Raw genomic sequence first — 16,510 nt, 5'->3', positions numbered from 1 at the left:
GCAGTCAGTCAGATGATATGTATCAAGTTTTATCTGCCATGGGTACAAGACCTGTTCGGGGCATTAATATAATCCAGTATGCAACCTACGGCTCATGGCCGTTGAATCATTTACGGCGTTCCTGTCCCTACGCAAATTGTTATTTCTGCGATAGCAGTTAAAAGGTATAGTGTTAATCAAGATCATCTTTGGACGATGAGTATGGTTATTCTAATATCAGTTCATGTCAATCACATGTTACTAATTTTACGGATGACTTTATGAAGACAAATCTGGTCAAAAAGAAATTTGGTCAATAAATTTGGTTGAAGTATAGGTTAAAGTTTATTAGCACGTATTTACAAAAATGTTTGTAAATTTTAACCGGCTTATTGTTTTAAATTATTTTTATAAACGGTCGATTTTCTAGATTGATTAAAAGTTTGCCGATTTACCAAAGTAAATGTGTGACGTTTCATTTGAACTACTGCGATCCTATTGGACAAAAATAATTTCAAACGCTTAAAATCTTTAAAGATGTACAGTTTTGGGATAACATTAATTCAAATTCTTGTCTCAGTAATAGAAAGAGCATCGAAACACGAGACTATCTGATTTTTTACGAGGGGCGTAGCCCCAGAGTGTAAATAAGATTGCCGAGTGTGTTGATGTTCTTTCTCTTTTGTATTATAGTCAAACATAAATACACGTCGTTCCCTGTTCCCCAGAAAAAGTAACAGATGAACGAGCATCTGAATATGAAATTTCTGTCGCTTTCCCTTTCTCAGCCGTAAGAGAGTTGAACCCCAAGTAAAGTAAACCCCGGCAAAAATGAGCCAATCAGTGGACATGCTCTGGAGTGCGGTGCACTCCAGTTAACGCACTGTGCATGTACAGTATACGATTTAACTTTGACACATTTTCAACAGAAACGTCCCTAAACTATGATCAAACTTTAATTGTTGGTAAAACCCTTACAGACACCCCTTCATTTCGAGTAAAGCTTTTTATATGCACAAACATTCACTCACCCCTTAATGAACGTTAGTCATTTTATATTGATAATTTAGTGACAGTATAAATAAATCTAGCACATGTAACAATTTACTTGTATTCGTCATTACGAGATCTAAGAATAAGCAATTATGTATAAGATGTAATTCATTATAAGTGTTGTGTATGTAGATAATATAAAGTTTCCATGTAATCATTTGATGTAAAGCACGGATCTATATATGTAATTTAAATCCGTGATGTAAAGTTATGTATTTCATCTGACATATAACGATTTATGTATTTTCTCCATTAATTTACATGAAAAACCAACAATTTCCAAGTCGCTAACAACATAATTATTAAACATTAATGTAAGCTATTTGTTTTTGTTGTTTACCCCACATATTATAATGATCACGTTGTCCGTCGGGCATCGAAATCTTTCAGCAATTTTAAGGTTTTTTCCAACAAGTACACTGTTATAACTTAATTTATTAGTCCCCTACCGGTTTACCGGAGGGGACTTTAGGTTTACCCTCCGTCCGTCTGTCTGTCTGTCCGTCCGTCCGTCCGTCCGTCTGTCCGTCCGTCAGTCCGTCCGTCCACAAAACTGGATCCCGCGCTAACGCAAAAAGTACTGAAAATATTTTAATGAAACTTGATATATGGATAGATGGCAGTATGGAGATTATGCACGTATTTTTCTTTTCTTCCTATGTTGAAAATTCTGGTTGCTATGGCAACAAATAGACTGAAAATATGGCAAATTTTACACATAACCTGGATCCCACGATAACGCAAAAAGTACTGAAAATATTTTTATGAAATTTGTTATATGGATAGATGGCAGTATGGAGATTATGCACGTATTTTTCTTTTCTTCCTATGTTGAAAATTCTGGTTGCTATGGCAACAAAATAGACTGAAAATATGGCAAATTTTACACATAACCTGGATCCAGTGATAACACAAAAAGTACTGAAAATATGTTTATGAAACTTGACATATTGGTAGATGGCAGTATGGAAATTATGCACATCCTTTTTGTTATCTTCCTATGTTGAAATTCTGGTTGCTATGGCAACAAATAGACTGAATTTCAAGATTTCTGATTCTAGTTTTTAAGTTTTTTTCACTATAAGTTCTTTATTTCTTAAGGTATTTTTTCAAACTTTAAATATAAGTTGCTTGTCATCAACCACATCATAAGTGACAAGGTTTACAACTCTAGCACAGAATTTTTCAGAATTACCTCCCTTGAACTTAAAATTTTCATGAAAAAAACATTGTTTTTTTTTTAATAACTTCTTTTTCTGAATGTATCTACTTCAAACTTCATATAAATGTTTCTTATTATCACTCAACATTAAATTTTGTGAGTGTTCAATACTCTAGCAAGACTATTTCCAGAATTATGCCCCTTTTGAACTTAGACTTTTTTTTGAGAAATTGGTAATTTTTACTCCAACTTCTTCAATCATGATAGGATTTTAAAAATGTTATATTTTGATAACAGGGATGTTTAAAAAATAACTTTAGAGTGTCTTTCAGTCCGTCTGTCTGTACATAAAAACTGTTTCCTGTGATCACTTTTAAAGAACTTTTTCAACAAATTTAATTAAAATAGGAACCTAAGTGAATAGCCCTTCAGAATGTTGCTTGGGCTCTTACCGGTAGGGGACTTATGGATTGCTTGCAATACTATGATAATTGCTTGTTATATGATATATTATCTATTTTACTATTTTAATTGTCCTTTTCCGAATCGATATGATTATATTATTTACAAAAATAAATCAATGAATAAAATATTTTGGGAAACCATTTTATCAAAAACGAAAGTAGATTTTCATAATTCTTTAAATATGCGTGGATTATTTCCGACCTTGAAACCGAAAGTAAACTTAAATTGCGTATATTAACATTATCATTGATTTAAAGTTAAATGGAATAAAAAGGTATGTACGTGTTTAATATCTATGGTTATAACTGATTATATTTTCTAGTCGTCGAGTTTTACATTACCGAGGTCAAAGGGGTACGGCCATAGGTGTTCGGCGCGTTGATTGGTCACTACCCCCGCACCCCCCCCCTCACCCCCACACCCACTCTACAGCCCTCCTACCTCTCAAAACCATGTAAAATACAGTATTTTTCATTTGAAACATGTTTTAATATTTGGTTTATGCTTTTAATTCAATAACCTTCATTTCCTACAAAAAATAAAAAATTGATACATATATATTTTAGTAAAGGTATGCAACTCGCCGCTCAATTTTCAGCACTCATCTTAATATGAACTCCATAACTTCAACATTTTTTCACCAATTTTCAATATTTTGGTACCAAATGGTAGGGAATTGATTACTCTTAAAGGAATTAAAGTTGTCATTACAATCATTTCAAGTTATAAGAAGATGTGTAATCTCGAAGTCACCGCAAGTGTAACTCGACAGTGATCTGACCGCTGGGTTTTCTTCAAAATTACCCGACTAAACGGCAGTTTATTCGAAATGAATGAATATTTCATTGTATTGCGCATATAAATATGATCAAATTATATTATAATTTGTAATAACTGTTCAATCAAAACATCTTATAAAACTATAACAAACCTTTTTTTTCCCATATGCCAAATTCTCCAATCCAAAATGAAAGTACACATGTATAAACGGAAGCATTCGTATGGAGTATTTTCATTGGTCGTGTGAAAACCTTAGACCAATGAAAATACTCCGAACAAAAAATGAAGAGGAGAGCACTCTGTAGAACTATTACTTGCATTATAATTTGGAATTTAACATATAGGAAAAAAGGTTTGTTATAGTTTTATAAGATGTTTTGATTGAACAGTTATTACAAATAATAATATAATTTGATCATATTTATATGCGCAATACAATGAAATATTCATTCATTTCGAATAAACTGCCGTTTAGTCGGGTAATTTTGAAGAAAACCCAGCGGTCAGATCACTGTCGAGTTACACTTGCGGTGACTTCGAGATTACACATCTTCTTATAACTTGAAATGATTGTAATGACAACTTTAATTCCTTTAAGAGTAATCAATTCCCTACCATTTGGTACCAAAATATTGAAAATTGGTGAAAAAATGTTGAAGTTATGGAGTTCATATTAAGATGAGTGCTGAAAATTGAGCGGCGAGTTGCATACCTTTACTAAATATATATGTATCAATTTTTTATTTTTTGTAGGAAATGAAGGTTATTGAATTAAAAGCATAAACCAAATATTAAAACATGTTTCAAATGAAAAATACTGTATTTTACATGGTTTTTGAGAGGTAGGAGGGCTGTAGAGTGGGTGTGGGGGTGAGGGGGGGGGGGGGTGCGGGGGTAGTGACCAATCAACGCGCCGAACACCTATGGGTACGGCTCATTGAATTGTTCACAAAATATGTATTTGATGGTAGAAAACATTTATCCTAAGTCAGAAATGAATTCTAAGTACATTCCCATTACACTATATACTAATATATAGACTATATATATTAGTATATAGTGTAATGGGAATGTACTTAGAATTCATTTCTGACTTAGGATAAATGTTTTCTACCATCAAATACATATTTTGTGAACATTCAATGAGCCGTACCCCTTTGACCGAGGTCAAGCACCACTCGACCAATACACATAGCACGGAGGATACATGTTTCTTAATTCCTTTGAAAAGTCTCAAAATTTATCATGTTTTTAAAATATTGCAAATTATTGTATACTTTTTTCAAAAACGTTTATTTAGAAATTAAATTTAGAATCATTTGATGCCAATCACCCACGCAGTAATCTCCCCTTACAGGTTACTGGGCGTAGCGTGACTGGTGCGCGGAGTTTGGTAGCACGCTCGTTTTGCTAATGCTTTTTCAAGTGTCTTTTAAGCGATTTTTACATTTTTTTCTTAAGGAATTAGCCACGATATGCAAAGACAAAGTATGGGTGTCATAAAAAATGTACATAAATGAAATTATAATGCAAAGTAAGACTCTGTGGTCATGTAAATATCCGTTTGTATCAAATCCAAGCTGTTATAGAAAATTATCGAGATGGTAAAAGTGTTAATATGAGCCGCATCATGACAAATCCAACATAGTGCGTTTGCGACCAGCATGGATCCAGACCAGCCTGCGCATCCGCGCCGTCTGATCAGGATCCATGCTGTTCGCTTACCAACCCTATTACAAGATTAGTAGATAAACTAAGCGAAAAGCATGTATCCTGATCAGCCTGCGCAGGCTGGTCTGGATCCATGCTGGTCGCAAACGCACTATGTTCGTTTTGTCATGGCGCGGCTCATATATATTTGAAGATGTTTTTCATTAAAGTTTTATTTGAACCTACAGTAGAGAGAAACACTGGTTTTAGTTGTTGAAAAAAATATTTTATTTTTCAGCCTGTGAAACTGTGAATTTATTTTATGTGAATGCATTTATCTAAGATAAAAAATATGAAAAAATAAACAACAAAAAAAACAACAGAAAAAACAATGAATACTTGATATTTACAGTCACTTTGTAAGTTGTATAGGTTCAAATGAAAACAAAGACATAGATAATTTCTACAACATATGCAAACATAATTCCTCTTAATATGCTATGGTGATTGAAATTTTAGCAAAAATTCAAAGATGGGGTGTGACACTAGTATAATATTTTTTTTTTCATTTCGGTGACCATTAAAGTATATAATTAATTGTAATTCAGAAGATATCTTCTTATTCATGTGTTTTTCAGAAAGAATGGGTACCAAGGACATGGATATCCTGTATGAAACCCCGTGGGATAAAACGATTAATTTTCACAACAGTTTTGAGGTATTTATTAAGAGTATTATGATTTTTTCTGTTTATTTTTACATATATTTATATATGTTTGTTTACGGGATGTACATGCCGGCTTGACGTTCACGTCTGACTATGTTTAGGGTCGGTGTGTTAAAAAACTGTTCATTCCTGTCAATTAGTGAAACTATTGATTCATGGCCTGGTCTTTTGTGGTCATTCATAAATTGTATAAAGCTACATTTCTGATGCAAAAATTATTGTCTGGATTTAAAAATAAAGAATAAAAATGGCAATAAGTTGCCTTAAAGCGAGTGGCTCATGCACAAATTCATTGCTAAACGGATAAAACTCTAATTAAAATAGCAAAATTATATTTTGTTCCGGGATATTTTATTCTGTTTATGTACATTATGCATATGTGTTAAATACATGTGACAGAGAATTCTATGTTACATCTTTATGTTTATGTTATTACCATTACAAATGAATTAAATATGCATCAATTATATTCTATGTTTCTTGTTTTAAAATGTGGCAAGAATCGTGGATATATTCAGTACATATGTTTATAACCTAATATTTGATGAATATTTATAATTTCACATAGGTTTAAAACTTTAACATTTATCAAATATATATGTTTGGATTACATTTATATCAAATGATACTATACATATCTATGTAAGTTAAACACAACATTAATGTATTCATACTTGAAGATTTTTTATCGATGCGATGTTATGTAATCCATATTTATTTATGTATGTGCACTGTTCGTTGTCTTGTATTATGCTATTATCATGGCATCGTGGGCTTTTAAGCCTAATATGATTGAAATAAAACTATCATATACGAATTTGAAATCTCCGCACGGTCGGGATTCAAACTCAATAGTCAATCAATTCAGTAGAGGCGGTTGGTAATATGATATTCAGATAATGTACAACTTTACATGTACATATACCAGTCGTGTACGTATTACTTGTACTCTAATTAAATCAATTATGGAGATTAACTTTAATTAGCACTTAGTGCTTCTGTCAAAATCCATTGAGTTTATTAAGATAGTATGGTCGTCAAAATGTTTTTTTTTATGTTTTAATCTGATTATATAATATGCGCAGTAAATAGGTTTAAACTAAACTCAACATCGGGGAAGGGCAGCTGATTTATGTATTACTGAGAAATTAGAACACACAGTGTCTGTCAGAAATTTATGTTCGTATTATATTCGTATTATATTCGTATTATATTCGTATTATATTCTTATTTTACTCAGTCTGAGAGTAAAATGAGCCTCGTCACGACAAAACCAACATAATGGGTTTGCGACCAGCATGGATCCAGACCAGCTGCGCATCCGCGCAGTCTGATCAGGATCCATGCTGTTCGCTTTCAGTTTCTCTACTTGTAATAGGGTTTGTAAGCGAACAGCATGGATCCATGCTGGTCGCAAACGCACTATGTTGGTTTTGTCGTGACGAGGCTCAAATGTTGTGTTGGTCCACATTAATACTGGCACAATGTATGTAGAATTTTTTTTAATTGAAAATTATCTGTTGCTTTACCTCACATCATGTATCCTTATTTTAGACAAGAGCTGAACTAAAAGATGCCGTAGAGAATTATGAACCTCTCGGGGACTTACTTACAGATGAGTTCCAGTTTCCAGTCGTGAACATTCTGCTATTCGGAGCTGTTGGCGCCGGAAAATCCTGTGTTTTCAACACAATTAATTCTATTTTCCGTGGGAAGATTTTCAATGTAGCAATAAGTGGCAACGCAGAACACCGTCTTACGACAAAGGTATTAATTCAACAATTATGTCCAAAAATCTGTACCTTGACTAAGTTATTTACAGCATGTCAGACTGCCACTTTTCAGAGATCCTTTTTAATATGCTGTATATTTGAAATTTGCAAACTTAAAAATGAGTTTTTACTTGTAGAATAAAAGGGTTAAAGAAAATCACTTGTAAAAAACTTGCCGTGTAAGCAAGAAAATATAATAGTGTGAAAATAATATGAGCCGTGTCATGACAAAACCAACATAGTGGGTTTGCGACCAGCATGGATCCAGACCAGCCTGCGCATCCGCGCAGTCTGATCAGGATCCATGCTGTTCGCTATCAGTTTCTCTACTTGTAATAGGGTTTGTAAGCAAACAGCATGGATCCTACAGACTGGACGGATGCGCAGGCTGGTCTGGATCCATGCTGGTCGAAAACCCATTATGTTGGTTTTGTCGTGACACGGCTCATTATATAGTATGATACATTACCTTGCAATTTCATCAATTTGCGACACTAAATCGATTCATTATCGTATAGATATGCCGTTTTTCTTTTTTAAAAGTTCACAAAATACCCGGTGATGTCTTCAAGTAGGACCATACCAACACCGCTAAAATTCAGAATTTGTGATATGCGTGGACTTGAAATCGATAATCTGATGTCGAAAGAAAATATGCGCCTCCTTCTTGAAGGTCACGTGATGAACAAATTTCCAGTGAGTTCTGAGCTTATGTCATGGCAACTATTTATCAAACAATATCTTTCTTAGATGACTGCTCTTAAATGACCTAATGATTGCAATTCGATATTTTCTTTTGTTTAACTTTATTAAGTAACATCATTCTGTAAACAATTTATGGAAATAAAATAACAAAAAGAAGTTAAAGAACAACCTTAAGCATTTAAAAAAGAATCAAAAGAAGTTTTTTATAATCTGATGTAAAATTGTTGATGCGTCAAAGTAGGTTTTGTTTCCTATTTAGAAACAAATGTTGCAGCTTGATTAGCAAACTTTTTAAAAGTCTCCATATTTTATATAATAATTTGTGCATAAAATATATGTTACGGATTGCAATAATATTTTTACAAATTTTAAGTTTGATCCAAGTGGAACTTTGTCAGCAGACATGCCGGGGTTCAATAGACATCCAGAACTTCACGAGAAGATCCATTGTGTTGCTATTGTTCAAGATGCAGCCATTGTCGATGCCGTGTCAGACTTGTGCCCTGAGATTACCAAAAATATACAAGACATGCAAGTTGTTATGAACAGCTTAGGTACATAATAAAAACCCCATTATGTTTTTAATATCAAGTTCGAATCTCCTCTTTACCTTTCAGCATTACCTTTATCACGACGAATATTTATTTTTCTTCTTTTTTTTGTTTACTTCTATAGCTATTATTTTTAATGAAAATACAATAGATGAAATATATTGCAGGCACACTTCCGTGACTTTGTCATTTTTGTTCAGCTTCAGAAGCGTTGTAAAAAAACAATTACAATTCTGTTGTATTTTCAGATATTCCACAGGTAGTACTCCTAACACAAATTGACTGCATATGCAAGAAAACCTTTAACAATATTGCTAATGTATTTCATAGTGCGACAATTGAACGCTGTGTTGCTAAGGTAAAACAAACCTTATTTCGATTTCGTACCACTTACTATAGACAGTGTTAAGTGACATTAAGTTCATTTTTAGCTGTCAATTTGAGTTAAATTAGTAATTTATTTCAAGAGATATATGTTCAAAATGGTGATTTACCAATAATTTATATAAAAAATAAAAGACTGACATATTAAAACTGCCTAACTTATAAAAAAACTGCCCCACTTTTTATAGAAATTGTTCTAGCAATATGTATATAAATTTCTGTGGTTCACGTACATTATTGAGTAATTTTTGCATAGTAAAATATAAAATTGAATACAATTATGGCAAAATAAAAAGTTATTTTTACTTTTTACCCGTGCACTTGGGCATAATAATGTCACTTTACATTGAAATGTTATTTTGATTGAGGGCCAAATGACCTATATGAATTTTAGAAATAAATAGCAAAAGGAAGTTTATATTAATGTCAAATTTGTTAGCCTCTCAATTATGTATACAATGTACGCAACCGGCTACTTTACAAGACTTAAAATTAAATGATTGTTAAACATTATCTCAGCATATTCTATAAAGATTAAGTCGTATCACTCGTGTGTACTAAGATTATCTCAGTACACACGACTTGACCTTTTATTACAAAAGTCCACCAGTCTACAAGTATTTTTTATAAATGTTTTCTATCTTTAATTACCTGTTTATTCGATGATTATAATTTAAAACGATAGACAGATGTTCATTATGTAAATTAAATTATCTTAATATTTATTATTACGCAGGCATCTGAGGTTTTCGGCCTGCCAAGGAATTGTATATTTCCCTTTAAGAACTATGAACACGAGTGCCAGCTAGAGCCAGATATAGACGTCCTGACCCTTTTTACATTAAAAAATATCCTCGACAACTGTGACGCCCATCTCTTCAACCATTATAAGGAAATACAAGAAAACTACGGTGTACAAAACAGGAGAAAACCGTGAATCTTCCAAACGTTATCCACACATGGAGAAACGATCAATTGTTTTCATTATTGACAATACATGTTGAGAATGTTAAACGTAATACTCATTAAAATCAAGAGATTGTTGCAGTGGTGATTTTCAGCACTATTTATCGGTCAAACATGCTACACAATAAAAATAAATAATATTGGCATTATGAATTTTGGGCATTGTCAGTGTGATCAAACAATTTTTATTCCTGATATTCTTTCATATCAGACAGGATTTTTTTTTAATTTTTACAGCGGTACTAGGAAACCATGTCTTACAGTCCCGTGTAAAAACCTGGAAACACAGTGAAAAAACGCTTGCTTTAATTGACGTCATTCTCACGCGCCGTAAATATGAATGAATTTGGTTCTTAGAATGACGTCATTTTTCTTTATGAATAAAGTTGTAAATTCATAGGCTATTATAAAAAAGTGCTATAAGAGAATGTAATTTTTCGTAATTTTTTCCTGAAATATTATAATTATTAATGCAACAATCAAACACCGGCAATCGTCACAGACCGGAATATCTAATGTTTAGCAGTAACTCGGCAGAGCCTCGTTTACCGCCGTTAACAGTTAGCCGCGAGCTAGATATTCCGACCGGTGTAAGATCTTTATATTATCTTATCATGGTAAATTTACTGTTAAAACTTTTAAAACTTATAGATCTACCATCGTCGGATACCCACGATTGATAAACATGTCACATAACATGCAGATAAATGTTAATGGTTCGGCCGTGGGTATCCGACGATGTAGATCTACATGCATATCACTTTATAGGGTAAATCAGGGTTTTTAGATACATAATTTTATTTTATTTGGAAAATGATACATTTCATACTGCAGCAGTACATTGTGCAAGAATGATATTTCAGTCTACATTGTTGGCGACGCCGGTGAGCGGCGTCGTCTCTTATGGAATGCTTTTATTTTGGCCTATGGAAGGAGCTGTTATTATTAGCAGTTAATGTCATGTTGTGTTAATTAGTTTTATTTTGATTCGTAAAAATCAAGTAAATAAATATGTTGTTATATATGTATTTAATAACTTTATGTAAAAAGCATGTGCATTGTGATATTATTTTCATGATATTGCAGGCTCAGTTTATCAGCTTGTATTTGTTTGTGTAATTTATTTCATTTTAAATTAGCCTGCACAATGTTTCGATGTAGCATTTTGTCTGCATTTAGGAAAAATCTGTTTATGATAACACCGTATATATATACGTACATATGTCATGTATATTTTTAAAAATGTGGTCGGTATATTTGCATATGAGACATATAGATCTACTCGTTTTTATTATTCAAATGAAATGACCTCGTTGCTAAATGCTCTTCCATTTGTTGTGCTTCAAACTTTTATAGTAACGGCATCTATTATCTGAATTTCACTCTTTTATGGAAAAAAAAGGATTTTTTTGTGCATGTCTTCCACTCAACAATATTTCTTTATGAATTCTTTTAGGACAAAATGGCTTTATTTGAACAATTGAACTATCTTAAACAATTCATTTTAACTGATACATCTATTGGTAAAGTTGAAAAAATGTCACATACTGTGACAAAGATTCTTTCATTTGGTTGTAAAAAATAGGACCTCACGTAATATGTAAATATTTTTATGCATACCAATGATATTATCACGGAGTGTATAAACTTTTCTTGGGTTATTGTGTTGGTGTTTATTTCTGTAAAATGAGTTATTTATTAATGTACACTGTATATGATATTTTGTGAATTAAATGTGTAATTGTAGTCTTTGTTGTTGCTGTTGTTTTCATAACTGACCGATACACATGTAACGTTATTTACATTCGTGAACAACTAGTTAGACCGTCTATGTGACTGTCACTATACCAAACTGCCAGGCACCGTTACATTCGTGAACAACTAGTTAGACCGTACATGTGACTGTCACTATACCAAACTGCCAGGCACCGTTACATTCGTGAACAACTAGTTAAACCGTCTATGTGACTGTCACTATACCAAACTGCCAGGCACCGTTACATTCGTGAACAACTAGTTACACCGTCTATGTGACTGTCACTATACCAAACTGCCAGGCACCGTTACATTCGTGAACAACTAGTTAAACCGTCTATGTGACTGTCACTATACCAAACTGCCAGGCACCGTTACATTCGTGAACAACTAGTTAAACCGTCTATGTGACTGTCACTATACCAAACTGCCAGGCACCGTTACATTCGTGAACAACTAGTTAGACCGTCTATGTGACTGTCACTATACCAAACTGCCAGGTACCGTTACATTCGTGAACAACTAGTTACACCGTCTATGTGACTGTCACTATACCAAACTGCCAGGCACCGTTACATTCGTGAACAACTAGTTACACCGTCTATGTGACTGTCACTATACCAAACTGCGAGGCACCGTTACATTCGTGAACAACTAGTTACACCGTCTATGTGACTGTCACTATACCAAACTGCCAGGCACCGTTACATTCGTGAACAACTAGTTACACCGTCTATGTGACTGTCACTATACCAAACTGCCAGGCACCGTTACATTCGTGAACAACTAGTTACACCGTCTATGTGACTGTCACTATACCAAACTGCCAGGCACCGTTACATTCGTGAACAACTAGTTAGACCGTCTATGTGACTGTCACTATACCAAACTGCCAGACACCGTTACATTCGTGAACAACTAGTTAGACCGTCTTTGTGACTGTCACTATACCAAACTGCCAGGCACCGTTACATTCGTGAACAACTAGTTAGACCGTCTATGTGAATGTCACTTTACCAAACTGCCAGGCACCGTTACATTCGTGAACAACTAGTTAGACCGTATATGTGACTGTCACTATACCAAACTGCCAGACACCGTTACATTCGTGAACAACTAGTTAGACCGTCTATGTGACTGTCACTATACCAAACTGCCAGGCACCGTTACATTTCGTGAACAACTAGTTAAACCGTCTATGTGACTGTCACTATACCAAACTGCCAGGCACCGTTACATTCGTGAACAACTAGTTAAACCGTCTATGTGACTGTCACTATACCAAACTGCCAGGCACCGTTACATTCGTGAACAACTAGTTAGACCGTCTATGTGACTGTCACTATACCAAACTGCCAGGCACCGTTACATTCGTGAACAACTAGTTAGACCGTCTATGTGACTGTCACTATACCAAACTGCCAGGTACCGTTACATTCGTGAACAACTAGTTAGACCGTCTATGTGACTGTCACTATACCAAACTGCCAGGTACCGTTACATTCGTGAACAACTAGTTAGACCGTCTATGTGACTGTCACTATACCAAACTGCCAGGCACCGTTACATTCGTGAACAACTAGTTAGACCGTCTATGTGACTGTCACTATACCAAACTGCCAGGCACCGTTACATTCGTGAACAACTAGTTAGACCGTCTATGTGACTGTCACTATACCAAACTGCCAGGCACCGTTACATTCGTGAACAACTAGTTAAACCGTCTATGTGACTGTCACTATACCAAACTGCCAGGCACCGTTACATTCGTGAACAACTAGTTAAACCGTCTATGTGACTGTCACTATACCAAACTGCCAGGCACCGTTACATTCGTGAACAACTAGTTACACCGTCTATGTGACTGTCACTATACCAAACTGCCAGGCACCGCTCAGAGTTATGATTTGAATGGGGGCAATTTGTTCTATCATAGATTTCCCTATTAGGTCTATTCGAAGTGTGACTCAGTAATAGTCGGATATTTAACGGCTTTGTTAATCAAGCTAGAGCATTTGTGCAATTGCATTTATCTGTTTGTAACGTTAATATATATCAAGTAGACAAAAAAAATTCTCAGCATGTTTGTACCCCAACATTTACATAAGGTGGAAAGCAGCCCAGATTATATACATCATTACGCGATGTGTCATGATTTGATTTTCCTAGTTTAACTTTTATGGCATCACTATTAATTTATCATAATCATTTGGAGGGAAATTTTTGATGAAGTTCAACAGGTCAAGTGTTAGTATAAAATAGGTTATGTTACATTTGGGAAAAAGCAATTTTTACAAGTCATATAAATTCCACATTAGTCATATATGTAGATAGTAAATTTTCAGATGCAAGACCTATCGATTTTACAAAAATATTTCTCTACAAGTTGTGGGAGGGAGATTGGTTGTATTTGACTCCATGGCATATAAATGTATCTGAATATTGAAGCAATGGTTAAAGGGGCTCGACTGAGGTTTTCTGTCGTGTACTTGTTGATGTTGGTCTGGGCCAATGACTAGCGTAGAATATTTCAGATTGTCGCTCTCTTTGTTTTCCCCAGACAAAACTATTTTAATTGTAGAGAATGACCCAAAAAATGAAATTAGTATCAAGAAAAAATAATAATAAAGAATGAAAAATAATATGTATAACATAAAGCAATACGATATTCAATTTAATTTTGAGTAAATATTTTATCATAACTTTTTCATAACATAAATGCCCCAGTAGGCCGTCAATGGAGTTTATATTCCTTACGCTTAATGTCAGGCCTCAGAAAAGTTAAATCAAATTTCAGGAACATGCATTTCATTTTACTTAATGTTTTTTGGCAATTATTGCGATGGCTGATCTAGTGTTCCTATATTGAAATTTTGTTTTGCCTTTACGTGTTTTTTTTCTCCTTATTTTTCTGTATTACCCTTTTTAACTTTTTTTAATTGCATTTGTTTTTTTATGTTTTTTGTGAAGCCTTTCTTTAAGGTTTATTTAGAATGTTTATATTTTAGGAAGCTGCTTGGCTATTTCTGAAATGTAACGCACGTCCATCAAAAATACAAACGGTCAAAAGTATCACAAGTGAAAATTCCCCTCAAAAGTCACACTTTAGTCATAGGTCAGAAATAATTAGTAAATGATTATGACCGGTAAACCCCCGGCATAAATAGTGAGTAACATACAGTAACCTGGGCAGCACAAAATATTTCTACAAAACTCCCCTTCTTTTATTGTCTGATAAAGATGCGAATCACCATCAAACCATAAATCAATAATCAATAAAAACGTCCAACAGTAACAAGATTAATCAATTTCTTTCCGTTTTTTTCTTTTGTAGCTATTTTTAGAAAGCATGAAAATATATGATAGTATGCATGTTTACTTCTTTCATAAACATGATAATCTATTGCTAAGCTCCGTAACATGAGCTGAAGTGAGCGATGAATCAATTATTTTTTTCAAAATTATTGTAGTCGAAAGCCGCTGCTCAAGTTATAATTTTGCATCTTTATTTCTAAATCTTGCACGGTTGTGAAACAAGAAACGTGTTGTTATTTCTTCAAGATGGGACCTATTATAAATTTGCCTTACGCTGAAGTTGATCAAAATGAGCATGCAAACGGTCAATAAAATGCGACAAGTTTGCTAACTTAGCAATTGATTAGATACTAAAGCTAAAATGCACTGGGATTTGGGATTTAATTTCACTGTAATGTTTAAATAATGTGTCTGAAGTTTAATAGTTTACATTAAGTTTTAGATATCAAGTGAGCTAGTTAGTTAGTTAGTTAGTTAGTTAGTTAGTTAGTAAGTTAGTAAGTTAGTTAGTTAGTTAGTTAGTTAGTTAGTTAGTTAGTTAGTTAGTTAGTTAGTTAGTTAGTTAGTTAGTTAGTTAGTTAGTTATCGTTTCCATAGTGGAAACCACAGACTGAATTTTATTCACGACCCCTACCAACGCCCGGCCAAATCCCGCACACTGGAATTTTTTTTTATAGATTATGCATGAAGCTTTGTCGGAGTTCTGAGACCCCATCTGGTACAACAATCCTCGAACCGCACCTTCGATCATCTCATAAAATTAACAACTTTGAAAATCACTTACAGGGGCGTAGCCAGCTTTTTTCAACTTGTACGGCACATAAAAGGGGGTATGGGGGCTTAGCCTCCGGAAGCCATAAACAAGTTTAGATTAAAAAGGAAAATGCGCGTTCCAAAGTATGTTCAAGGAAAATTATCAAAACAATATTTTTAAACTATGAATTTGATTAGATGCATGAGCATGGTAAATCATGCGCACACACTTGATTTGACTATACGGCTTGAACTCACTACCAACTCCACTCACGCCTGTTTTATTGTATTTTTGGGACTTTTGAAAATGTTAATTTCTTGACCAACTTGTGGGGCCCGTGCCTACATGGCTTAATAGTAGCTACGCCACTTATAGATCTTTTACCAAGTAAAGTGGTATCTTGATAGTTTTGTTGTTAACTCGAAAAGTATTTGTGAATTTAGTGCTGTTATTTTTTTTTTTCAATTTTGACGGAGATAGCCCGTGACACTA

At 34.0% G+C, this 16,510-nt stretch overlaps 1 protein-coding gene across 2 annotated transcripts; it reads left to right on the top strand.

Moving 5' to 3' along the window:
• The first annotated feature begins 2,821 nt into the window (after positions 1 to 2,821).
• LOC132735721 (interferon-induced protein 44-like) lies at positions 2,822 to 11,938 on the top strand. 2 transcript variants are annotated; one of them, XM_060722713.1, is made up of 7 exons: positions 2,822 to 2,933; positions 5,728 to 5,807; positions 7,371 to 7,583; positions 8,132 to 8,284; positions 8,667 to 8,847; positions 9,093 to 9,202; positions 9,965 to 11,938. In XM_060722713.1, the coding sequence occupies exons 2-7, from the start codon at positions 5,733 to 5,735 to the stop codon at positions 10,163 to 10,165; spliced, it is 933 nt and encodes a 310-aa protein (XP_060578696.1). In that variant the 5' UTR covers positions 2,822 to 2,933; positions 5,728 to 5,732; the 3' UTR covers positions 10,166 to 11,938. The 2 variants fall into 2 exon arrangements, with proteins under 2 accessions (XP_060578696.1, XP_060578697.1); XM_060722714.1 differs by lacking the exon at positions 2,822 to 2,933 and adding an exon at positions 4,625 to 4,648.
• Positions 11,939 to 16,510: the final 4,572 nt, after the last annotated feature.

This window comes from Ruditapes philippinarum, unplaced genomic scaffold (assembly GCF_026571515.1).
Source record: "Ruditapes philippinarum isolate M1 unplaced genomic scaffold, ASM2657151v2 ctg2228_1_1_1_1, whole genome shotgun sequence".
NCBI lineage: Eukaryota > Metazoa > Mollusca > Bivalvia > Venerida > Veneridae > Ruditapes > Ruditapes philippinarum.
The sequence above is the reverse complement of the archived record's forward strand: the minus strand, read 5'-3'. Positions and strand labels throughout refer to the sequence as shown.

Bases quoted from the DNA above. Each gene is read 5' to 3' on its own strand.
- LOC132735721 (XM_060722713.1), top strand. From the start codon at position 5,733: ATGGGTACCAAGGACATGGATATCCTGTATGAAACCCCGTGGGATAAA. The intron at 5,808-7,370 runs GTATTTATTAAG...TCCTTATTTTAG, and splicing joins ATTTTCACAACAGTTTTGAG to ACAAGAGCTGAACTAAAAGA. The intron at 7,584-8,131 runs GTATTAATTCAA...CTTTTTTAAAAG, and splicing joins AACACCGTCTTACGACAAAG to TTCACAAAATACCCGGTGAT.